A 26,903-nucleotide genomic window follows, 5' to 3' on the forward strand; every position below is an offset into this window, starting at 1 on the left:
GTAATCTCCTTGTCTGTAATCTCCTTGACCATTACTAGATGATGGATGTACATGTATAAGATTTAAAAAAATACATTTTAAAGTTTATTCATTGAGCTTTAGCTTTATATGAAGAGCTCAGTGAAGTAGATTTGTCTGAATTGTAATGACTGTGATGCTGGAGTTTTCCAGAACTGCGCATGTTTTGTTTATCCAAAATAAATGGTTGCACATGACTAAAGCGATATGTCAACTTGGCTTACTGGAAAGATGCCTGTGTCGTTGCCTGCGTGCGCGGTGGCGGAGCTAACGTGATTTTGTTTTGGACATCATCGTTTAAAAGGACGGAAGTGACTGTTGCCGTACGTGCCCATGTATCCAGCCCAGCGCTGGTCACTGTACGGCAGCACCTTAGCGCATCGCTGATGTTCGGACGTCGCCTCACAGCGGCACGTCAGCCGCAGCCGGTAGACGGTCATCTCACCGGTGTGGATGTTGAAGGGATAGATGTCCAGAGGGCCGAGACGTGATAGGTACTCTTCTTTCTGCTTCCTGGTGGAACCTGAGGCGGAGGAGGGGGGACAAAGGGTGGAGAGAAAGAAAATAGGAGTGAAAGATGTACCGCCTGTTCTCTTCAACAAATCTAATCTTTTTCTCCAGACCAATTTTCAACATTTATTTTTACAATGAAATGAGAGAAAAGCAAAAAAACAAGGAGAGTCCAAATAAACATTGTGACAATTCAATGTCTGAGGGATTTCTTTTACTTCATCTATGGATGTCAATATGATGCCAACCTCATGGAAAGGCCCATGTACTATTTGCCCTCCCCCCCCCCCCCCAAAAAAATGAGAAAAAACAAACTTACCTTCCGTGCACTTATCAGTTGCCATGTGTTCATATGCATCGTGGTCTAGACCATAAAACACATCTACAAAAGAGGAAAAGGTACTTGTCAAATGTGACTGGCAATGCCTTTTTGCATGGGTGGCATGGGTGGCTAGTGCATTAAGTGCTTGCTTCTCACCAATGTCACCCGGGTTCGATTCCCGGCTTGGACCTTGTGTGAGTAGAGTTGTTTGTTGATTCTCTCCTGTGCCACAAGGGTTTTTCTTTGGGCTCTCCAGTTTTCCTCCCTCTATGAAAATCAACACTTTTGATCTCTAGATGTGCTTTGATGTCAGGCATGGGTCATATGGCGGCAGCTTAAAGGTGCCTTTACATGCCTTTGGCTTGACCCCGTTTTAACCACGACCTCTCGCAATTCAGCTTCTCAGCTGCGAGTAAGGAGGATTAGCCCCCAAATTATTATTATTATTTATGTGAATTTATGATTTCCCCCCTTCATTGTTGCACAACTGGGGTACATTCCACTTTTGCTAACAATCCTAACATGTGCCAACATTGGCTTGGTTTGCGCAAGCCGGACGGACTGTTGGCCACAACCCCTGGCCAATGTTAGCAACAAAGGCGAACGGTTTTCCGAGACGTAAGCCATGTTTTCCAAACTGCCCAACCCACACCAAGTTTTTCTGTATTCAACTTCCGAAGTAAAGTTCATATGTTTCTGGGCAAAACCGTAGAGCTTTACTATATTTCTAGAGCGCTAACTCGTCATTCTGCGCTTGGAGACGCTTTGAAGCCGTCCTGGGCGCAGGCATTTTGAATTCATGTGCGTGTTTGTAGAACATAATGAAATGAGATGGATTGAATTTTGAAAGTGTACTCTAAATACTCATATGCAAATAGACATACAAAATATGTACAAAATGTCTAATTCTCCATAGGTTTGTGTACAAACAATGGATGCGCCCAGCAGGCATCACTTTGTACATGAGTTAGCGCACTAGTAATTTAATATAGCTCTATGGGAAAAACATTCACTTCTATTCACAATGATGTTTTTGGAGTATTTTAAAAGCTGCTGTCGTCCAAATGGTGTTACTTGTAAGATAGACCTTATGCCTTGCGGGTGTCTCAGATTGGGTTCTTTGTTTGAATGCACCCCTAGACTGGATGTGCAACTGACTTTTTTGTATATAAAAGCAAATATTTTGCTGCTAAGGACATTTCTGTAGCATAGCAGCCCCATGGGTCTCAGTGTGTCTTACTTTTAGGGTTCATGCGTTGTGCTTCCTTGGCCATCCATTCTTCGATGCATTTCTGTTGCTCTGGAAGTATGATCTGAAAAGACAAAAAAAATTATTAAAACCCCCTACGACAGTGATATTAAACTTTTATGGTAGGTGGAAAACAATGTACGCCCTTACACACACAACTTTGTCTGAGACTCGGTTTGGATTCTTTGCAATATTGGCAGCACTACCCGGGAAATTCCGAGCGAACCTCACATGCGCTGTATTCAAGCTAATGCATGCAAGTGAGATATGCTCGGAATTTCCCGGGTAGCGCTGCCAATATTGCCAAGACTTGATTTGATTGTTGATAGTGACCTCGCTTGTCACGGACCATCCATATAAGGGAAATAAAAGGGAAATTAAAGGGAAATTAAAGGGAAATTAAAGGGTATAAGGGCCCTTTTCAGGAATCCTTGGTTTCATTACCAGAAATAAATAATAATAACAACATTCTATAGGTTCAAAGCAAGACTGATATTTGTCTCTGATCCACTCACAAATTGATAACATAACAATGTCTCAAAAGGTCTCAAATACAACACAGGTCAAAAGGCTAAAGGTCAGAGTTCAACTCACCTCGGTGTCGGACGGATAGAACCAGTAGGTGGCAAAGATCAGATCGATGCTGTGGTCGTCTATCTCTTCTCTTCCCAGCAGGACCGGCGCCAAGGTTCCTGTGGAGATGAGCCGCTGCACTCCGCCGGCGTCGTGCGGTCCTGCGTGGCGTGCGTTACGCTGTCCGTGATTGGCTGACCGTCGGTGAGGTCCCACCCGATTGGCCGTTTGCTGGGATCGCGACTGCTCACCATCGGGCAGCTCCTTTGGCTCGGTTTCGCGACTCTCGTACTTCAAGAACAGTTCATTGTTCAGATACTCGACGGGAAGCGACGGACTTTTACGACGTCGTTTCAGCGTCTCATCCGCGTCTCGCCTCATGTCGTCATATCTGCTGTAGGGTCCCCCACCATCTGCGTAACCCCGTTTGTCGTCGTATCTGTCGTACTGCTCCCTTCTGTCAGTATCGTCATCTTTGTCATACACGTTCCTCCGTGCATCTCCAGGACTGCCGAACTGCCTTTCCTGTAGAAGTTTGTTTAGAAGTTTTGCTTCGGCGTCGCGGCTTTCGTACTTCATGAACAGTTCTTTGTTCAGATACTCCACAGGAAGCGACAGAGGTTTATGACCTTGTTTCGGCGTCTCATCCGCATCTCGCCTCATCCTGAAATATCTCTTTGACCGGAAATCGCCCCGAGATGATCCATACAGGCTGTCCAGCAATTCCTTGGCTTCCTCTCTGTCCGCGTTGTCGTATCTGCTGTAGGGTCCCCGATCATCTGCGTAACCCCGTTTGTCGTCGTATCTGTCGTATTGCTCCCTTCTGTCAGTATCGTCATCTTTGTCATACACGTCGGCGAAGTAAGGCTTCTTTCTTTGATCGTTGCGCTGTGGTGATTGATACTGCCAGTTGGAATTTCCCGCCCTTGGAAATGACTGAGGCAGGTCGCCTTTGCTACCGGAATCTCCACGCCAATTTTTCGTCGGCGGATCTTCAAGATTGCCGAACTGCTCTTCCTGTAGAAGTTTGTTCAGAAGGTCGCCCAAGAGTTGGTCGGACAGTCCACTGTCCGACACATCTGCTTCCCCGGGGACTGGCGCGGAACCGAGCGGGGATTCGGCAAACGGCTGACGAGGATTTTGCAGGTACGGGTCCGGAAGATCAAAATCTAACGGATCAACATCTTGTGAATTCACCTGCTGCGGATACTTCTGCTGTGGATCACGTTCGTACGAATCGACAAGTTCTGGAAGTGGATTTGGTTGATCGTCGATGGGTTGCACAGGGTCGAAGAACGGCATTTCGCCCTCGTCGTCAAACCCCAACCTGGGTGCAAATTTGTTGGTTGTCGGTTTGTCTTGTTGATCAAGCCCATCGTCTTCATCCTGTATGAAAAAAGAGGAAGTAACCAGATTTGTACAGCTTTGTAACTCACAGCAAAGTGCATTGCCTAGGGACACAGGGAATTCGATCCCCTATCAAACTCCTTGACAATCCCAAGCATGTGAGTCCTCAAAATCCATCACTGCAGGAACCCAATAGCAATTTTTTTTCGACCCACCTTCCTCAATCCTGCAAAACCCATCTTGACTACAGCTATGTGGCTCACTGCCAAGTATATTGTCTAGTGACACAAGGAATTTTCCCCCAAACAACAGAGATTTATTAAGCTCCTTGACAAACCCTTTCTCTCTGAGCATTTGAATCCTCAAAAATCCATTGTTTTTACTTTATCGTTTAACCCTCCTGCTATTTAACAGTCACAGACAGTCAAAAGTTCCATCCACTTCCCCTGCTATACTATTAATACAGGCTAGTCACCAACAGTCAGATCATATGTCAAGCAAGCACTGTGACTAGTCGAACTCAGTCAACAGACCATGAACAGACAAAGCGGGCAAGTTCTGGGCACAGCTGGCTTACCAATTAACGACAGTAAAAGCATAGCTGTATCAAGTTACACCAACAGTCACAGCCAGTCAATCCTGCTTTATATAGTCTGGGAATTCTTGACTGTTGAAAACAGTCACTTGATTGATTTTGACTGAAAGGACTTCTTGGCACAGAAAGTATGTTTGCATAGGAGGGTTAAAGGTAACAGCAGCTGGGTTCTATCTTCTTCAATCTAGCAAAACCTGACTTAACTACAGCTCGGCCACTTACTGCAAAGTGCCTTGCCTAGAGACACAGGGAATTTCCCCGAGAACAACGAAAATTTATAAAAATCCTTGATATCAAACCTTAACTCTCTTGAGTTTTTGAATTCTCCAAAAGCCACCACTGTGCAGAAATGGAAAAATATTTGAACTTTATCTTCTGCAGGGCATTAAAACTCTGTAAATCAGAGCAAAGTCTCCGTCTTAGGGACGCTGGGTATTTCCCAAAGAACAACAAACATAAACTTACTAAGTCCTGCATGCCATCTGAATCCACGCTATCGGTACCACCCCTACTCGCTGAATGGACTGTCCCATCTGCATGCTGATCCCCCCTTTCCTCTGAATGGGGGCTTCCAGTCTGCTCGTGGTCGTGATTGATGTCCAGGGCTAGTTCCTTGACTTTGTCCAGTACTTTAGGGTGTTCGTCCAGGTAGGCCTTGGCCAGCAGACTTGAGTTGAGCTTGTACTGATATTCGTCCGCTACTCTATCAACTTCAGAAAAAAGGGGGAAAATTACATAAAAATCTATTTCATTAGGGACCCCAATTTACAAAACGCTTAAACCAGAGCAAAAAATCATGCAAGCAGCTTGTACTAAAGTTGTAGTGGGGAAAAAAAGGTGTATCTGGACTAATGTTGTGCATTTCCGAATAATTTAGCATTCGATTATTGGAACTTTGATTTGATCGAATATTCAATTATTTGGCCGTAGAATTATTTTTATGAAAATCATGTTTGTATCGGATGCTTTTCCTAATAAGTTGATATTTGACAACTTTTATAGATGCAAATTGCGACTAATATTCCTCGTGGAAGCTCTCAAAATCATGCGTTCAAAGTGGCTGTGCACAAAAAACGTGGCATTAGAGAAAAAATAAAAACTCTTTACTGCCACAAATAAAATTACATCACGGACAGTTTTCGTCATCTTCTTGAGACAGCTAACATTTTTTAAAGAGGTTGTGGAATGCTCTAAGACATTTTCGTCATTTTTTGGGTATATGTAGCCTAAGGTGTGATGAAATGAAAACGACTATTGTTTCTGTCATGAAATGAGTACAAAAAGTACTTTTGAGAATTGTTTTTCAAGTCCTGTCATGCCTGTTTCGACCCGAACGTGCAATTTGTGTAAAAGTCGTCGTTGCGGGCAGCAAACAAAACACAGTAAATCGTGACGTAATAAACAGGACTCCAAACGAGTCCTGTTTATTACGTCACGATTTACTGTGTTTTGTTTGCTGCCCGCAACAACGACTTTTACTCAAATTGCATGTTCGGGTCGAAACAGGACCTGAAAAACAGCTCTCAAAAGTACCTTTTGTACTCATTTCATGACAGACACAATAGTCGTTTTTATTTCATCACACCTTAGGCTACATATACCCAAAAAATGACGGAAATGTCTTCGAGCATTCCACAACCTCTTTAAAGATTCAATTTTGTAAAATGTTTTTCTGATACTCCGTGGATGATCGCATATTTGGTAATTTCGGCCTACCCTAATCTGGACCAGTATTTTGTCAAAGGGGTTGGGGGGGGGGATTATAGCAGAGTCCTTACGGGAATTATATATCTCTTCTCCTGGTGGCGTCATGTGACTGTTGAGCAGGAGTAGACGCGAGAAATCTCTGGTGTTGAACCGTTGCTTGCAGAAATTGGAACGACTCAGCTGACCAATACCAACCTCTTCATCATCTGGGGAAAAAAGAAAACAAAACAAAAAGAACAATCATAAACAATAACAACATTCCCATGAATGGTTTCCCACACTTACGGTAAGGCTGGTTGATAGTCTTTGTTCAAGACTGCATGAAGTTCGATTGTGTTCCCTAATGAAGCCGTTCCCTGACAAGCTTGGTTACACTGTTATTGAATTTTAAACACAACCACCGTTTTAAGGTTCTGTCCACGGTTCACAAAAAAGGTGTGCGTTCTTTCAGCAAAACAAAAACAATTCACACACATCCCTATGTGATTTGTTTTCGTTTTGCTGAAAGAACACTTACTTTTTTGTGATTCGTGGACAGGACTTTAACACTGTACAGTGGTTGTGTTTAAAATTCCGTGACTTGAAAAGTACATGAGTGATTGGAATGATTCTTGTACTAAAAGAAAGCTTATGAATAGGGCTTTCATATTCTACATTTTGAAAGTGCTACATGCAGAACTTGACTAAAACTGTCCTAACATTTAGGTTTCTGGTTTTTTTTTACCCACCCTGTACAAAGCTAGTACTACTGGACTTTTTTTTTACCTTTAGCAAATTTGTAAGAGCTGGTCTCAGCCTCGTGACCCAGACAGTCCAAGACAAAATAGACGAAGGCGTCGTTTCCAAGGCCCTCCATGCTGACAGCCAGGGGGGAGACATGGGAACTGCCTGCCGTCTGGACTGGGGAAGTGAGCAACGGCTGACCGGTACGCCCATCCAGAATAGTCACCTGTTGAAGCATGGATAGGGAAAATAACACCCATTAATTAGCTGATCTACACTGCGCACCAGGGTTCCCAGGACTTAATTAAAAACCAAATTTCCTGAGAAATTTCCAAAATTCTGTGAGAAATATTTTTACTGTAACGTGGTTGCTGGGAAGTCAAGAGGTAGTTGTAGTATTCACACTGCATTAACACTGAAAAGCTTCCACAGCCAGTCAGTCAATGGCCACAACTTGGACACATACTCATATAGAAAGAGGTAACTATTCCGGGGTTTATAGCTACTTTGTGTTTCCAAACTTTTTTACCATGCTTCTCTGTAGATCAGTCCTAAGACTTGCATTCCAGAGAATCGCCCAAGATTTCAGACAGTCTGGCGTTTGTAGTGTTTGCTTGGGGTTTCTTTGGAAACGACTTTAACAGACTAAAAGCCGAGAATATTGCGAATTGATGATTATTATAAAATTAAACACGTTGACTTCAACTTTCATTCAGCCAACCACATCGATAGCAATTGGGTAAATTCCAACACGGGGTCTGTGACACTAGACTAGTCAGTGTTTGGTACCAAGACGCTCACATAAAACTGTGAACGTGGACTGGCGAGACTTGCACGCTCTATAGGCCTTATGACAAACCTTTAACAATGGAAATCCATTGCTATACCTGTGAGTAGTAGTAGACTGGGTATCCTGGCCCGTGGTTGTACACGACCATAAAATCCGCAACGTCGTCATCGTTGTAGTACGCTACCCCTGGCGAGCTGGGGGAAAAATGTGACCAGATACAGGGACGTGAGTGGCAATTCTGTGAGGCGGTTGGAATGCTCTGCCTGGACTTGAACCTCTGACCACTGGAGTAATATTCAGTGCTCTACTGCTGCACAATTGGCTATGGAATGTTATGACTGGATGTGAACCTGAAACCATTGGACAAATGTTATGGTGCTCTATGAATGTACCGTACAAGTAGCTATGGAATTGTATGCCGGGAATTGAACGCGTGACCACTGGACTGCTGTTCCAGTGCTCTACCAATGTACATAAAGCTGCTTAATGTCGTGAAGGACCTGAACCTGGACCGTTTGACTAATGTTCCAGTGTTCTACCAATGTACATAAAGCTGCTTAATGTCGTGAAGGATCTGAACCTGGACCGTTTGACTAATGTTCCAGTGCTCTACCAATGTACATAAAGCTGCTTAATGTCGATGAAGGACCTGCACCTGGGACCGTTTGACTAATGTTCCAGTACTCTACCTATGTCCATTTAGCAATGAATTGTACGCCTGCAGCCGATTTCATGAAACTTTATGCAATGGCGTAATTCCACTTGCGCCAACATTTATATTTTGCAAGTTGCGCAATATTTCAAGCTGTGAAATATTTCAGTTATGACACATTTTCAGGAAAGTTTCATGGTGCGTACACATAAGTCTGCAACTAATGCAACAAATTATGTCGTAATTTTGTACTCAATCATATTAGGTGTTGTAAGTTGAAGAGTAGAGACTAAAAATGAACTGTTTTACTGGCAAATCGTGATCCTTGTGGAGCTGGACTAAACCTCACTGCCCTGCCTACCGAACCTGTAAATGTGGAGCATGTTTGATTCAAACTTTAATACTCATTTTTTTTTTGTTTTTTAACCAGGGGTGTGAGTGGAGTAAAAAAAAAATAGCTGAAAATAGCTGAACTTGTAAATAGCCGAACCTGTGAGCGCGTAGCGCGAAGCCCTTACGGCGTGGGGTCCGGGGCCCGCCCAAGGGCCCCGAAAAAATTTTGAAATGTAGATGCTCTGTGGTGCATTTTAAAGTCTCCTGGCATGCCTGGGCCAACTATTGGTCGAAAATGTTTTGCAATTTATGCATGTTTTTAAGTTAACTTTTCCTTCATATTGGCTTGAAACTGCCTAAATGGCCAACTTGTATATGAAAACTGGGAAATTCGACCACGTTTTCCATATTTTAACTCATTACTGCAGATGATACACATCGTGTCTCGGCTTCTGATCGAGTCGCCTAATTTCTGCCCATACCATTAACCATGTGTTCCATCCAAATCCATTTCCACGGATTCGTAACCTGAGGATCGGTCTTGTTAATGTCCGTATCAAACTCCGAACCTCTTTGGATAATAACACATTTGTGTTGCACTGACATCTTGCGGAATTAATAATGTCAAAATACGTTCAAAACATTTGAAACGACACACTAACGTACGTATCAGCATGCAGCGGAATACACGCAGCAGGATGCGTGCATGCAATGAAATGCACCATAAACTTTGCCCCGCATGATGCCCTCTACCGGCGCGGCATGGCGACAATATACTAGTCTTATTTCAAGGCTTTATATTTGCAACAAGACGATGTTTAAAGTGAGTTATCATCGCGTGTCACTACATGCATAGACACAGGGACGGCCGCAAAGAGTCCCAACGCGCTTCATGGCGCATGTGTGAATATTCATATTTATCTGCAGCCAATCACAGCGCAATGACTGTTGGTTCCCCGGATGCTGTTTACATGTTGTGTACGATACATTGTACACACGCGGCTTCGAGCTGAAAAATGCATGCACATGGCATCGTATGTACATTGAATACTCGCTTGCACGCACCCCCAGAGCTACGTGTACGTTGTAGAGAGCGGATCGCGTGCGTTCGGCGGCAGTGGAAAATTAAAAAACGGAAATAAAATCAATGCTTACGCGCGGGGGAAAAAGCGGGGGGAAATCTGGACCATCGGAAGAAAAAAAGCGGAAAACAAAATGTGGCACGCTGAACAAAAAAGCGGAAATCCGCTAGATAGCGGAGATTTCACACCCCTGTTTAACGGTACCTGTATGTCTCTGAGTCAGGAATGGAGTAGTTCCACAGCTGTCTGTAGTTTTGCCCATCGAAGGCAACGACGGTCGAGTTGAACATCGCCATGACGATATCAACGACGCCGTCACCGGTTATGTCCACCAGTGCAGGCGGGGTCATAACGCCCTTGAAGCTGTCGCTGTAGATTTGCGTAACCTGTGGGGTTGCACAATAAGCTCTGGCCGTCTTGAAAAATCACAATGCAAAATAATACTGTTGACCTTCATGATACAACTCTCTCCTCACCCGTATCCGCTCCGTTCACAAGTACCCCCTCACCGGCAAAGAAAGTACCGGTACAGTTGGGGGTGACCGACCGATGCCATCTTGCCTGACTGCAATTTTGCCGTGACGCGCAGCCGTACTACTGCGTGTACTTAGTACAAATCCCCTGGTGTACGTGCGTCACACACAAAGAACGGGGCGCGTCAACCGCTTAAATGTCCCGCCCATGGGTAAAAGGGCGCCCTCTTTGTTGGCGCACGGAGCCCATAGGCCCTGAAGACACATAAACCTGACAAAGGGCCAGAGGCAGGGGTGATGTATAGTCACAGGTGTGAGGAAGCCCCTTAAGTTCCTAGTGCATTACATACCATGTGACTTTACATGTACATTGCCACACATTTCTTGCCTCCATCAACAACATTTCCATTAAAGAGGTTGTGGAATGCTCGAAGGCATTTCCGTCATTTTTGGGGTATAATATAGTCCAAGGTGTGATGAAATAAAAACGATTATTTGTGTCTGTCATGAAATGAGTACAAAAGGTTCTTTTGAGAGCTGTTTTTCAGGTCCTGTTTCGACCCGAAAGTGCAATTTGTGTAAAAGTTGTCGCTGGGGGCAGCAAACAAAACACAGTAAAATCGTGACGTAATAACAGGACTTCCGATGCAGCGCAGTATAAACGAGTGCTCCGCATTAGGGATTCCAAAATCCTTTTAATAATTTTAAGGTATATTGTACAATATTACACAGATATTTCCAACTGGTTTTGGGGCATTTAAGGCAACTTCATCAATCTAGAGCCGGAGATGGACGCGAAACTGGAAACAAACCATGGTTTCAAAAACCACTTTACCTTGCTGTTATCCCCTTGCAGCAGGTCTGCCATGGCGATGACCCAGAGTGACCCACCCTTAGTCTCCCCTCCAGACCCAAACAGGACCATCTCTCTCCCACCGTGCTGAAAGTACACCTGTTGTTGCAACAAAATGAAATTTGATGTCACAGGTGCTGGGCAGTTCCAGGTAGTGCTGTGCGTTTTCGAATAATTCAGTATTGGAGTACTTGAACTTTGATATTCAAATATTCGAACATTGAATCTTGAGGTAAAACAAAATTTTTGAATATCATGAGAGTTAAGGTAGCTGACTAAAATGATATTGGACGGATTTTAAAGAATAACATTTTCTGTTACAGTGGGCAGGGATTTTTGCTTAAGGCAGACATGCAACTGGGAAATTAGAAAAAAACGAGGCAACTCCAAACCACACAAGACTTTGTACAGTATTTTTGAAATTTGCAATGACATTAATGAGAAGTAAAAAATGAGGAAATCAGCAGATCCAAGGAAAAGATGCATGCCTGTAAAGGTAAGCAGAACCTTGACATTGGGCCCGGTACAGCCCTAAGTTTGGGCGGTACAAGGAGCAAATGGCAGGGCAGTTTTGGGTGGTAGAAGGAATAAATCGCAGGGAAGTTTGGGGTGGTTCAAGGAGTAAATGGCAGGTGGTTTTAGCAGGGGCGTCAATTGCTTCTCAAAAGTGGGGGGACATACCTTGATCAGTACTAATGCAAGCACGAAGCTCGAAGCCCTTATGGTGTGGGGTTTTGCTTATTAGGGCCTTAAAAAAAAAGTGGATTATAGCTGCTCTGTGGTGCGATTTGAGGCAAACGGCAGGCGAGTAAATGGCAGGGCAGTTTTGGGCGGTACAAGGAGTAAATGGCAGGTGGTTTGGAGCAGTACAGGGACTAATTAGCCAACTTTTTTTCTTTTTGGGAAGGATGACCCAAAGACGAGTTCAGCCCTCCGTGCCCGGATTCTATCCAAATAAACATGTATACAGCCTTGCGAACAGCTGTTATGTAATGGGTCAATGCAAATAAACTACCACAGGAAGTTGAGATTCAGTTGCATTCCAAGGTCCTTCATGGACCATTGCCGCAGAGGGAGATCATTATCTTAATTTGGCGCAACTTGTGCTAAACCAATATGTCCTAAACCTGGTCTTCCTTGTTTGTGTTTACCCATCTTCCCCCATCTTTCATCCCTTTCCACCTCAATACTGTCCCCCCCCCCCCCCACATCACCCCTTCACTCTCACACTCTTTTATCCGTTCCCACTCCCTGTGACCTTTGATCCTTCCCCTTTCTGGTCCCTCCCCTGTTTACACAAGACCCCTTGTGGTTTGCCATCTCCCTTTGTTTCTTTGTTCTCTCATCCACCCTCCCCTGCATCTTTCCACACCTTTCACACCTAATCCTCCTTTTGTGTTTCTTCTTTCAGCCCTGCATGTTTGTGTGCACCCCCATGTTAATGTATGTACCTCTGTCATTTCTGTTTTAGCCTCTGAAGAAGAACTTGCTAAGTTCGCAACGTCAGGCCACATTAATTTTAAGATTTATATATTTCAGGTCCATCCAGTCAGTAAGCAGTTGCAGCAGTTTCACTTTTTTTCAAACCAATATATTTGCGGGTCCAAGTTGCACCACTTCACTGGTGGTGCAACTAGGCCACATGCACATAAGATCGAGCGTTCAAACAGAGTGATAAAATTGCATTTATTGGGTTCGGCCCAGACACTGCACTTTGTCTGAATTACGCAGATGATACCCAGCGGAACAACTAGAAACAATTACCTCTTTTTTTCGGCCTGGCATCACCATAAATTTGCACTTAGCCTCATCAAGTGTATTATGATACCATATGGGTAATGGAGCAACAGTCATGCATGAGTGGTGTTGTGAGAGAGAGGCGCCTGCCTGCTGTAACCAGATCCAACAGGTTCAAATTGCAAAGGCCCAACTGTCTCAAAACTTGGCAGTTCATATATACACTGATGCACGCAGCAGTGTCCCAAAGTTAAAGGTACAGTCCATTATTTGTAATTTGTGCATTTTGTCCGTTTAGAGCACCAAAAGTACTCAAGAACTAAAGAAGGGTGCTGAACAACTAACCTGATGAAGTTTCAGCTCAGCTTTAGCTGCATATTTCGAGAAAAACAACATTCTAGGATCTCGATTTCAAATCAAAAGTTGCTGAATCATGTTTCGAATTGGGCCTGAATGAAGTGTCCGAGACACGTTCTCACTGAGCGAATTATAGCAACCGCGCGCGTGTGTCGTGCCAATGTTTGCGCGTGCACTTCGCCGAAAAACAAAACGAACTACTAATTTGAATATCCTACGGTGCTTCTTAAGAAGCAGCGTTGGAAAGGCCTTCTTTTGATGATTTCTTCAAAATTACAGCTTGCCAGAAAGAATAATTTCACAGGTATACTATCTTTCAACCAAGTATATGTATGGACTTTTGACTTGGAAATTTTTTCACTCAGACCATGGCTAAAGTGACCGAGCTGGGCATAAATTCGCATCTTTTGGGGGCCTTTTCTAATTTTTGAAGAAAAATAAATTTTTGACGATTGAACTTCAAAACTCGCAAGATCTGTCGCCCTCTTTATTACCATACCTGAGGCGAGAAGTACGATTCTTGCTGGTCAGGAACTTCAATCCATGTGATGACATGGCCGCTGGCTCCGCTAACGATGAGCACAATACCTATATGAGAAACTTTGTGCCCTTTAATATATAAAGACAAAAAGAAAATAAAATAATCTGCAAGTTACTGGATCTGACAAAATAGGACTTAAGTGAATTTTTTGGCTGATTATTCCAAGTACTAACCATAACTGTATGAGGTCCTCATTTTGATATATCACTAGGGTCTACAATTACCCTGATATTTGCTGTTACTCACTAGTTTTATATTAAGCAGATTCCTGACGTGAATATTCATGTTGCGGAACCATTGTGCCATGGTAATATTCATGTCGACTCACTAATCGTGAATATTCAGTAGTGAAGGGCCCATGAATATACTGATTACACAGCATTTGCTATGCATCAAACCTTTTGTGCATGAATATTTAAAACACCCTGGGTCCTGGCCCATCTACATTCTACACAAATGTTGACCGTGGTTTAATCTACTCATGAATATTCAATTCAATTTGTACAGGGATCCCCTGTGAATATTTCACACACGCAACATTTGCAATGTCTAATACCTCATTTTCTGAGCGGATCCCCTGTATGAATATTCAATGTCCCGCACTCAGTATCCCTACCATAGGAATGGTCTACCCCTTAAATTCACTCATGAATATTCAATTCAGTTTGGGCAGGGATCCCCTGTGAATGTGCCCATATTTTATACATGTTCCTTGTTTTTTTTTAGCTGATCCCTGCAATGAATATTCAAGATGTCATTCATGCACTCTGTCTTCCTCCCATACTAACATGACTAATGGTCTATCATTTACATTCACTCATGAATATTCACTCATGAATATTCAATTTGGTTTGTACAGGGTATCCCTGTGAATATGTCAAACAGCCAACAGTTCCAATGTTTCATACCTCGTTTTCTGAGCGGATCCCCGCCATGAATATTCAAGATATCTTGCACCCCGTCCCCGTCCACGTCGCGGATGAACTGCGGTGTGTAGAAGTTGCTGATGGACACCAGAAGTTCCTTGTTTTGGAATGTCCAGATGAGGTGACCCGTTGCACCGCTCACAAGTTCAAAAATCTGTAAAAAAAAAAATAATAATTATTAGGAACATTAACATAAAGGGAGTCAAGTAAGATTTGAGGCTTTGCATGGTGGAGATACTAAATACTGAAAGGTTTGCGGAAACACCATGTGCGAATAATTTCTCAACTAAGAGAATGGTTCTGAAAAGAACCAGAGGTATAAACTCGACGTTCCGGTCAGTATGCTCTGACCGTCTTCAGGAGAGTGCCTAAACTAAAGAGAGTTTAGGCACTCTCCTGAAGACGGTCATGGTGTTTCCGCAAACCTTTCATTATTTATAAAGGGAGTCAGGTTGGCACAATGGGTTATTTTTCTTGCCTTCCACCGCAATGGGCCAGGTTCGATTCCTGTCCAGACTGCATTCCGTGGGTTCCCCCAGAAAATTCGGTTTTTTCCTCCCACCTATAAAACTGTAACTTCTTCTCATTGTCTTCTCTCTACAGGTTTCTTCAGGCTTGCGAGCTACAGTGCCTGAAGACGCTTTTGAGGAATCCTTGGTTTCATTACCAGAAACAAATTAAACAAATTGAAAAAGAAACAGAGGTGATATTAATACTTTTACAACTATTTTATAAAACATTTCAAAATCAACAGGCCTTTACAAAAATTAGGTTGAAGTTAAAGGTTTAGAAAAATCTAAGTAAAAAACTAAGCATGTTTTAGAACTGCATGCAACTTTCCCCCATACAAATTCAATGGGGGTCCATGACACATGTACTTGTATGTACATGTACACATGTAGGTACAGATGTACATGTACCTAGGAAAATTCTGTTCCAGCAAATTTTAAGATCTTTTTTTTTACATGTACTTGCACACTATGTATGCACTAATTGTATGTTGACCAATTCCCAACTTTGTTTGTTACTTTGAGAAAGATCCTTTTAGGAAAGAACCTTATGGCCCTCTGACATTTTTTGAATTGTACAGAGAAAAAAATCAGGTCAATCAAGTCATTAAAGCAACTTGCAGCAGTTGTATTCAATTCTCTGTCCTGGGTTTTTGTTCCAGCCGACCGGCTGAATCAAACCACTGAGGAATATACATGTACTATGGTGTATATATAATAAATAGCTAACAGCATTTAGCCTTGCCGTATTCAACACACTCATACAGCTATTGAAATAATTTCAAAAGGAGAACTGGACCCACTATAGTTGGACGCTGAGTTGTACATGTACATTGTATGCATACAAAAACTAGCAACCACACTGAAAAATTGCCTGGGTTAATTTTACCAGAAAAAAAGGGTGAAAACTGGAACTACCCAAACTTGGGTTGTTCTACCAATTGTTTGGGTTAAAATTTCTGCAAAATGCAACAAAAACTTGTGGTCATTAAAGACCAAATTTAATTTTGTCTTGTATGACTACAACGTTTGGTTGAATTTTACATAAATTCTAACCCAAACAATTGGTTATAGAACAACCCAAGTTTGGGTAGTTCCAGTCTTCACCCTTTCGTTGGTAAAATTAACCCAGGCAATTTTTCAGTGCAGCTGCTGAATGGCGGTTCCAGAGAGAATATACTGCCAGGAGAGGGGAGGGGTGGGGGGGGGGGGGGGACGTCCCCTCTGCACCCCCTAGATCCGCCATTTACTGCTAGGACGCATTTTAAGAGAATATACAAAATTTTCTTTTGCTGCAATTTTCAGAAATGGATGGATTTGGGATGTCAGTGATTTATAGCAAATATTACACTGACTTGTTTGACGTTTTGGGTTCGTAGATGCTCGAAAAACCACGAACAACAATCATGTTCTTGTAGTTTTCTTTCACTACGAAGCATTCACTTGAAATTTTTTTCTGTAGCTCGTTTCTTTTACAAGTTCACATTTGTCATTGAACTCGTCGTACCGGCCGAGTTTACCTATAAAAAGTTGGAATAGGTAAACCTGTGACATCAATAGGTGCAATTGAAGTTTTCCAGCAAAGCAGATTGTATTCTATGGTTCGTTGAACTTCACTGGTAATTCAGCAATTTTTCCGTGTCAATGACTGGAACTGTTCATTGTTCAGTACTGAAAATACATACTATGTGTCCTAAGTCTTTGTCAATTTTTACAGCACAATTACTGTACTGTACTGAACGTTTTCTGTCAGTGACTGCATGAGTATTGTCAACAGCGAATGATTTATGATAGGGAGAGATCATTACACTTCTATTGTCATTGCAGGTGCATACGGCATGACCACAATGTGGTCATGCAACTGTGAAAATTGCCTTGGGGAAATGTTTTTACGTGAATGCACACATTCAACGATGGTTTACCATACATGTACCGTATCAGCAATTCCACGGTGACAGAAGTACATGTATATCTTGGACAACTCAACAGTTTGCGTAATAAAACTAACAATCATAAAGTGGATTTAAATTCTGAGATAAAGCTATCACTTAGTTTCTACTTTGTAATGATTTACAACCAAAATTATTCATCCAACTTTTTTGCTGTAGTAGAAACCGGCTCGAAACAACATGGGATGTACTCAGACAGGGGACAAATAGATTATTTTTGTATACTTGAGTTTATTAATTAATTTTTCAGTTAAAAATAATGCTGAACTGTTGAATATTGTTACAAATTAACTATATTTCAATAAAACACAATAATCTTCAAATATGTTTTTTTCGAATTTTTTTTTCATTGAGTTTTGCAATTCCATAGAGCACTATTGTTGTTGTTGTTCAATTGTTTTCATTTTTTTTACGGGGTGGGTACAACTGATACATGTACTTCAATGGGAAGATTTACAGAGACAATTTAATTTCACACACCATTAAATTGTTAAACAAAATATCGTAAGAATTTTGTCAATTTTCAACTTGTTTTTAAAGTTAAAGTTGTGTGTTGGTTCTCTCCTGTGCAACGGGGGTTTTTCTCCGGGCTCTCCGGTTTTCCTCGCTCCGTAAAAACCAAACACTTTCGATCTCTGGCTGTGCTCCGTGGTCATATATGGGTCGTATGGCTGGCTGCCAAAGGCGCCTTTACGTGCCAGCGGCCCGACCACGTTGAAGCCGCGTCCTTTGCAATTCAGCTTCTCAGCTGCGAGTTAGGACGATTAGCCTCCCAAATGATTATCATTAACTCCAACACTGGTTAACTTACCCCCGCCCTTCCACCACCGAGACAGTCTTTCACTCCGTCTCTGTCGATGTCCACGTTGCAATTGACCGCAAATATCTCGTACATGGAGTAGTGTCTCCAGAGCTGCCGACCGGTCTGCCCGTCCAGGGCCATCAGGCCCCCGAAGCAGGGCGAGGAACCGTTGAAGTAGATATCGCAGACCAGATACTGGTCGGCAAACTGGCTTGTCACGCCTGATGTTGAAACAAGGCCGAAAGTCAAAGTCATCAAAATAAAATAATAATAATAATAGCAGGTTCTTATATAGCGCTTTAAACTAAGATCAAAGCACTTTACATTATTATTACCCCTGATCATTGGGCGAATTAAACATTCCAAAAACCATCTCAGCTCCCTGGGGAGTATACAGCTAGATGCAGCCTGTTAGGCGCAAGGAAGCTAATTCAATCACAATAACCATCTCTGCCCTCACAGGTACCCATTGACTCCTGGGTGGAGAGAAGCAATGAGTGACAAAGTGCCTTGCCCAAGGGCACACGCACCATAACCCCAGGCAGGACTCGAACCCACAACCTGCAGAATTATCAGCAGACCACAAATCCAATGCCCTTAACCACAAGGCCATACCACTCCAAAATTATTTTGAACTTAACTGATGCTTTCAAAATCTATAGGCGGCAATTAGGGCTGTGCTGAATATGAATATATACAACCAAATATTTCGAACATGATCATCAACCAAATATTTGAATAATATTTCTTCAATTCATGAGGCGTTCTGGCAGGATGAGACAGAAATGGGCACAGGCCATAGTGGAGAAAAATGCAAAAAAAAATGGTGACAATTTTTTTTTCAATTTTCAGATTTATTGATATTTATAGTCTTTGATACGTCTACTAAATTAAAACATATTTTGAAGAAATACTATACAAATTGTAGACTAAAAGTGGTTTTAAGCCTTTTAAGGAAACACATTTGCCATCTTTTCATATATTCACGACTACAAAACAGTCACAACTTTGCAGGCCTTTTTCTCTGTATTTTACTTGTTTGACATATGTTGACAAATGCAATCTTTAGGCCTAAATATCCGTAACCTGTCAACGGAATGTCCGATTAAAGTGGAACAAACAGCACCGAAAGCAGAATTGTATTCTCTTTCCTAACAGTAATACCCACAACTCTCATTTGAACCTTGCCCAGTTGTGCCTCATTTTGCCAGGATGTCTCACACATGTATATTAATTAGATAAGTTGCTGCGGTAGCACCATGTGGCAAAATCTCTTTTGTGAGTATGTGTGGTTCTGAAAAGAACCGGAGGGACTCAATGTTTCGAACAGTATGCTCTGCCCGTCGTCAGGACACGGGCAGAACGTACTGTCTGAAATGTTGAGTATATACCGTCCGGTTCTTTTCAGAACCACACATACTCACAAAATAGATTTTGCCACATGATGCTACCGTACGCAGCAACATAACTAATTTTTACCCTTTCACCATGCAAACCTTCAAATCTCACATGTATATTAACCCTAACTCCCTAGGCCTTTTTGCTAGGATGTAGCCTCAATCCTGCAAAATACTCCAAAGCCTCATGGACAAATAGATAATAGCCTCAATCCTGCAAATTCCTCCGTTATTTCTTGAATATGGTTCGTGGAGGGGTGACCACTGCCTCAATCCTGCAAAATCCTCCGGCTATGACTGTCAATATGTTGAGGCTTGGCCAGTGACATCCTGGAGCAGTAAGGAGGATTTCAAGCATAATCCAGGCCTATATTTATGCAAGGCTGAGCAAAAACAACACAAGGTCCGGCCCAAGACCTTGACAAAGTGCATCCTACGAAATCAGTAACGCACTTTTGCCATGTAACCTCAATCCTCCAAATTCCTCAACTTTGGCAAAGAGGATTTTGAAAGATTCAGGGCGGTTAGGGTTAAAATAATGTTAGCGGTCTCGAACAATTGATGAAAAAAAGTGGTGTGGTTGTCAAATGCCACACTATTGTTGAAAGCCATTTTCGCCATGATTTGAGACCTTGCATGAGGAATACTATATGCCTATACAATGTACACATGTACATGGGTCATTCTATAAATTAGGGGTCCAATAGAAATTTTTTTTGTTTTATAACTAAATAGGAAATGTGTTAAAGTTAATGATACTTTATGTGTAACAAACTCCAATAAAAGTTGCATTGATAAAACCTACAAATTTGTTATCTTGATCCCATTTAGTTCCTGTTCTGGTTAAAAGCCGAAAATTCTCATATTTCTGGCTAAAAAGTGGGACAAAAAATTACAGTCTCAAAAAATTTACATTTTTGCCTCCTTAAAAGGTTAACTCCATGTATGCCATTCTCTAGGTCAAAAAGATGGATGTACTAACCCAATTTCAACATGAGATACAATTTTTAAAGAAATAAATGTGTGAAGATGTGATATGGTGCTCCCCAATATTACGGTTTCACATGTAACATTTGGTGTCCACGTGTCCCTGTTATGTGTTAACCAATTCTGCAGTGTGTAAAGTGTCTTTCATGGTCAAATTGCTTACTTTTCTTTGGTATTTTACAAATTCTGTCCATTAAATAAAAGGATAAGAAAACAACAAGACAGCAATGCTAAGAAACAAAAAATATATGACCATCTGTAATATTGAAATAATTTCACACGTAACATGTGTCCTGTGGTGTCCCAGTTACGTGTAAGGCCTAGTATTTTTAATATTCCAGATGACATGAAGTTGTTAAGGATCTTGCACTTTACCATCCTGATGGAAGTAAATACATCTCATATTAAGAAAAGCAAGGTTGACCATAATTAAAATAACTTCAAGTTTTTGAGCCCTTTTAATGCAGTGTCCCACTTTGGCCCCCTAATGTATAGAATAGCCCACATGTATTACATGTAGCTCAAATTTCGTCTTTGAAATCGATCAAATATCAGCCACCACTACACCTGTTCTTTACATTATAAATACTAATTAGCCTTTGTCAGTTTTTGACTAGCGCTGTTGGCGGCCAGTTGAGGCTGGTGCATGGTTGAGTTGATCAGTTCGTTTCAAAAATTATCAAATTTTGAAACATTCGATCAAGTCCAAGATGAAATAATCCAATTTATGTTAAATTATTCGAGAATGTAAACACCCAGCAGCAATATGAAATGAGTGGTAGAAATATGCAGACATTTTGGAACCAATCTTTAACCCTAACGTACCTGAATCCATCAAAATCCACACCCCTGTTTTGGAGGATTTCGGCGGATTCAGGATACCACCATATTGAAAAAGTTGGGGGATTTTGAAGGATTCTGCATCCAAAGCCTAGCAGTACTGCAGGATTTTGATGGATTCAGGATACCTCCATATTGAGCAGTTGGGGGACTTTGATGGAGTCAGGATCTCAACAGTTTAACTCCTTGGCTATATGATTGGTGTGTAAGAGTGTACATGTACATGTATGTACCGGTACTGGGACTACACTGGTGGATTCTGATGGACTCACTGGTGGATTCTGATGGACTCAGGACACCAACATTTTTTTTGCCTGACAAAATTGGTGGATTTTGGCGGATTCAGGATACTTTCTAGTAAAAAAGCTCAAGGGGTTAGGGTTAATGGCATACGTACTCATTTTCTTAAATAAAAGAGCGTTTCTTCAGAGCTTGATTTAAATACCAGTCGTTTCCTTGAAATGGTAACGTCATACGTACGGTAGTATAGATTCTCCACCAAGCAGCTCTGCACTTATTTGCAAACCTAGCCACTTGCCTTCATTGGGGGGATCGGTCGTATCATATGCGTATAAAGTCCATGAAAATATGCCTGACACATGCAAATGTAATAAATAAGCATATTTTCTGTGCTGTTTTGCACATCGGTCACCATCTGTTTCATTCTAATTATTCTCAATTACCATCGCTCTCTGCTAACTTAATTGGTCAAGTTTACAAGTGGCCGGCATTGTTGTAATGATCATGGCAAGGGGATTTTCATCTTGTCATTTCAAGTGTCCTGATATCTATTTTCAAAAGCCCCAGTCACACATTCACAGTTTGGAGCTACGGATATCCACGGTTTGAAATTCGTGATAAACCGTGGGAGAACCGTATCCTCAGTACCTCTGTGGTTATCCATCATCTTCCTTGGGTATTCGTGGAGGGCTACGGAAGTTTGAAACTTCCTTGGTGAATCGTCATGAAAATCAATCCGTAGTGCAACCGTGGGACATTCGTAGGGCAACCATACCAATTTATAGTGTTATTCGTGGCTATTCGTACATATTCTTGGAGATACCTACGTAGCTCATTAGTGGTAGAAATCTCTGCGAATTTGCTGCGAATTTGCTACGAATGTCCTACGGATATGCTAGGATTCTGCTAAGGTTGTACTACGAATATCCACGCTTTATCCGTAGGAGAACCTTGGTCATCCATGGCCCAAACACAGACAACCGTGGCGTTAACGTCATTATTCTTAATAACACCGTCGATATTCTTCAACAATCCGTCCATATTCTTGACAAACCGTGGTGTATTCGTGAAAGAAAGTTAAGACAGTCGTGGCTATCAGTCCTGAAACCGTAGTACATTCTTTGAAAGTCGATTTCTCCAAGAGAAATCGTGATCGACTGATTCTTGGTAAACCATGGATATATTCGTAACTCCAACCGTGAATGTGGGACTGGGGCTTTTCCGATTATTAAACTTGTTCTTCAAGTCGTTCCAATAGGATTCGCACGTCCTCCTCATTCAGTTCTCTTTCTTGATTAGAGTATGGAGATGTATTAATCCTTGATACCGAATCAGATCAATCTTTGACCGAAACAAGTCATCTTTAATGTTTTTATGCCGTTTACATAATGCAAAGATTGGTTGGGTCTCAAAGTTTGCACTCTGGTATTCATTTTCGCCGATCAAATGCCAATGTTTCAGAGGGGCATGCTGGAGAGTTGGGTCGTTTGCGTGAGGCGCTCTGGCAAAATGAGACAGAATTGGGCAGAGGTCGAAATAAGCATTTGGAGGAGTTAGGAATACTAATAAATAAAAATAATAATAATTAACACTAATATAGCGCCCGGATCCATAATATGTTCTTAGGCGCTGTACACATTAACCCTAACCGCCCTACATCCTCCAAAATCCTTTTTGCAAATTGGAGGAATTTGCAGGATTGAGGTTACATGGCACAAGTGCATTGCTGATTTCGGAGTATGCACTGTGTCAAGGTCTTGGGCCGGACCTTGTGTTGTTTATGGTCAGCCGTGCATAAATTTAGTCCTTGATTATACTTGACATCCTCCGCACTGCTCCAGGATGTCACTGCCTCTGCCTCAGCCTATTGACAGTAACAGCCGGAGGATTTTGCAGGATTCAGGCAGTGGTCACCCCTCCATGGACCATATTCAAGAAATAACGGAAGAATTTGCAGGATTGAGGCTATATGCTATTTTTCCATGAGGCCATTTGGAGGATTTTGCAGAATTGAGGCTACATCCTAGCAAAAAGGCCTAGGGAGTTAGGGTTAAAAAGATAAAAAAATTACAGCATAAATATGTTTAAAAAGGTGAACATGTAGATCAATACATACAATTACATTACAAGTCCAGTGAGGAAAAATTAGCCATTAAAAAACATACTTTTTCTTTTAGCATTTAGAACCGTTTTTTTTCCTAACATACATTATAAACCCAGCAATTAAAAACCATAACCTATGAATTAATTAAAAACCATAACCTATGAATTAATTAAAAACCATAACCTATGAATTAAATTAAAAACCATAACCTATGAATTAAATAAAAAACCATAACCTATGAATTAAATTAAAAACCATAACCTATGAATTAAATTAAAAACCATAACCTATGAATTAAATTAAAAACCATAACCTATGAATTAAATTAAAAACCATAACCTATGAATTAAATTAAAAACCATAACCTATGAATTAAATTAAAAACCATAACCTATGAATTAAATTAAAAACCATAACCTATGAATTAAAACGGTTTGTTTTACATTGGACATTTCGTTGGCGGGTTATGGCTGTTTAAAGTTCGCATTTATCGATGTCAAAAAAGTAAAATACTTAGAAAAAAAGTTTGGAGTTTTTGTTTCCGTAAAAATGAAAGATGCCAATTCTTTTTCCTTATATTCCTTATAGTGTTGACTGTTTCTTTAAAATATGTGTGGTAGACATACAAACATCAAAGATTTCAAATATCGATCAATCTGAAACTCTAAAAAAAAATCATCCCAATGTTATTTTGGGGGGGGCCCAGTTCCGTCTCATTTTGCAGGAACACTGCACTTAAAGCGACACTTCTTGGGAGGAATACTTCGGCAGTGATGACAGTCATTCAACCCTATTCTCCCTAGGCGTATTTGCTAGGACGTAACCTCAATCCTGCAAAATCCTCCGTTATTTCTTGAATGTGGTATTTGGAGGGGTGGCCACTGCCTCAATCCTGCAAAATCCTCCGACAATCAGCGTCAGTATTTTGAGGCAGAGCCAGTGACATTCTGAAGCAGTGCCGAGGATTCCAAGTATAATCTAGGCCTAAATTTATGCACAGCTGAGCATAAGTGCATCCTCTGAAATCAGCAACACACTTTTGCCATGTAACCTCAATCCTACAAAATCCTCCATTTTGCGAAAGCAAAGATGATTTTGGAGGATTGAGGAAAGTTAGGGTTACGTAAACTCACCTGTAGAAAACCCCATGATAACATCTAAAACTCCATCCTTGTTTACGTCGACCAATCGGAACGCAGTCTCCGTGATCAGTTTTGGAAAGTTCTGCACCCAAACGTCCTGGACGTCAAAGCGGGAGCATGGAAGGATGACTTTCTCTCGAGCAGCTTCAGAGGCGTGTTCAGAAGTCGTTGGGGGTTTGGGGTCGGCGGTGGGACCTCCCACTGTCTGCTGCATGGCATCATTGGCAATCCGTATCAGTACAAAGACCGTCAAACCGAGGAACATGAACGTCAGAAGGAAGTAGAACCAGCGCAGGAACCGCTTTTTGATGAGCGGGTGAACGCCGACAGTAGGGGGCGGTTGCCGCAGCGCGACTTTGGCCTGTTTCTGCGGCGACATGAGCGGTTTGCGCGAGTCTGACAGAACGTGCTCGTCTTCGTCTTCTTCAGAGCTGCCATCTTCTAGGTAGACGTCATCGTATGGCATGCTGCCAAAGCTGACAAATCCGGGCCATTTGACCTCTGCGCTCATTTTTGGGTCTGCATCAGCACACCGGTGCCCCCGTGACATCAACCTGAATAGCCTTTATTGAAAACATCTGAAAAGAAAAAATGAATAAAACTGCTGCACACTGCCACCGGATTGACCTGAAATATATACTACAAATCAACAAAATTAACGGGCCTATTAATGATTAACGTTTCGATCCTTAGCAGAACTTTTCTCCACAAATGACAGTGGTACTTGTAACCTACATGTACGCCCACGTCTAGTCTTCAGTCAAGTCTTTGAGACTTAAATAAAATATGTCAGGCGCAAGGGTGAAGTGGCGCGTGGGCGAAGTGGTGGAAAGATTTCCATATACGAAGTTCACTCAACACCCTGTGTACAAACCCTATGAGATTGGACTGAAAACTTGTAAGTGTTTTCTAAGAAAATACTTGTATTTTCTCACTGCTCAAATTGACTTTGATGACATGAAATTGCTATCTGGGGGCTTGTTAGTCAATACAGAGGAAAATTAGTGAACTTCGTATATGGAAATCTTTCCCAACGGAAACTTGAGAAGGAAAATTGAGGACACGCAAAAAATTCGATGATGAGCAATAGAAAATCCTCGATTTTTTTACACCATAAATAAACAAACCTAGCCTACTTCAACTTCAAGTTCACGAGTTGTATGAACACGAATGTGTGTGTGTGTTCACGAGTTGCACAGTGGCAAAGCCCTCTCTTACTAATAATAATACTACTTTAATAATTATTAGTCTCTCGACATCGCGCTTTAGCGTATAGCGGGCGACAGGTGGCGAGGCCCTCTGACCATGCTGACCGCGAATTGAAGCGGGCGACATGCGGCAAAACAAAAGTCGAAATGCCTGTTCCCAATACGTTACGTTCATGACGTTTTACTTTAAATAAACATGATAAATACGAACATCTACCTGGTGCATTATGAACAGCATATGATATGGTAAAAATTAAACTTTGGTGGTCCGGTTTATTATAGTTGTAGTTGTATGTTGAGTCCTAGTCCATGTAGTCCCTGCCAAGAAGACGATGTTTTACGTGACCTACCTGCTAGTACGTACGTACGTCTGTACGTAGACTGGCATGGCAAGTAAGCAGATCTCACTCATGCGTGACAGGTGGATGACAGGACTAAAATACATACATCAACAGGCGTTTTTGCCATTATTGTTTTTCTACTAGACTGTAATACTAGTCAGTCAAAATCCGTGCGTTTAATGATCATCGACAGCAATGCGAAAAACGGCAAAAGCGGCCAGGCACGGGGAAAAAGAAGGAAGAAGGAATACCTTTCGCACAAAAGTACAAAACATGGTACAGGCCAAACTTTTTGTTTTCACTTTTTACTAATAGAGAACATCTCTCGAATTTCGTACCTCCGAAAAATTGCATTGCGGTGGATATACACTCCTCCCAAAGGACAACTCAGTCTAGCTCTCTCTCCGTCCCGACCAGATATTTTGCTCCCCATTTCCTCCTAGTATTTATTTAGTCTCATTATGATGCAAATCTTTGACCCTGAATTATTGAAATTAAATAACGACGACGACTGGAAAACAAGCCTACGCAGTACGTGTAACAGATAGATCTCCTTTTGATGCATGGATTAAACGATTTAAATGCCTTTTGATTTG

The 26,903-nt window shown here is 41.7% G+C and overlaps 1 protein-coding gene across 5 annotated transcripts; it reads right to left on the reverse strand.

The window, feature by feature from the left end:
* Positions 1 to 26,336, reverse strand: LOC119735653. Of its 5 annotated transcripts, XM_038209451.1 has the most exons (16): positions 26,184 to 26,322; positions 24,750 to 25,336; positions 18,058 to 18,269; positions 14,771 to 14,942; positions 13,821 to 13,930; positions 11,210 to 11,326; positions 10,106 to 10,287; positions 7,932 to 8,028; positions 7,087 to 7,270; positions 6,393 to 6,527; positions 5,080 to 5,324; positions 3,512 to 4,058; positions 2,694 to 3,145; positions 2,091 to 2,163; positions 848 to 910; positions 1 to 541 (listed from the first exon to the last, which is right to left on the reverse strand). In XM_038209451.1, exons 2-16 carry the CDS (start codon positions 25,306 to 25,308, stop codon positions 309 to 311), a joined length of 3,381 nt encoding a protein of 1,126 aa, XP_038065379.1. In that variant the 5' UTR covers positions 25,309 to 25,336; positions 26,184 to 26,322; the 3' UTR covers positions 1 to 308. The 5 variants fall into 5 exon arrangements, with proteins under 5 accessions (XP_038065379.1, XP_038065377.1, XP_038065375.1 ...); XM_038209449.1 differs by having other exon boundaries at positions 3 to 541; positions 2,694 to 4,058; positions 26,317 to 26,336; XM_038209447.1 differs by having other exon boundaries at positions 3 to 541; positions 2,694 to 4,058.
* Between the last annotated feature and the right edge of the window lie 567 nt (positions 26,337 to 26,903).

The sequence above is a fragment of the Patiria miniata genome, unplaced genomic scaffold, assembly GCF_015706575.1.
Source record: "Patiria miniata isolate m_02_andy unplaced genomic scaffold, ASM1570657v1 HiC_scaffold_29, whole genome shotgun sequence".
Classification (NCBI taxonomy): Eukaryota; Metazoa; Echinodermata; class Asteroidea; order Valvatida; family Asterinidae; genus Patiria; species Patiria miniata.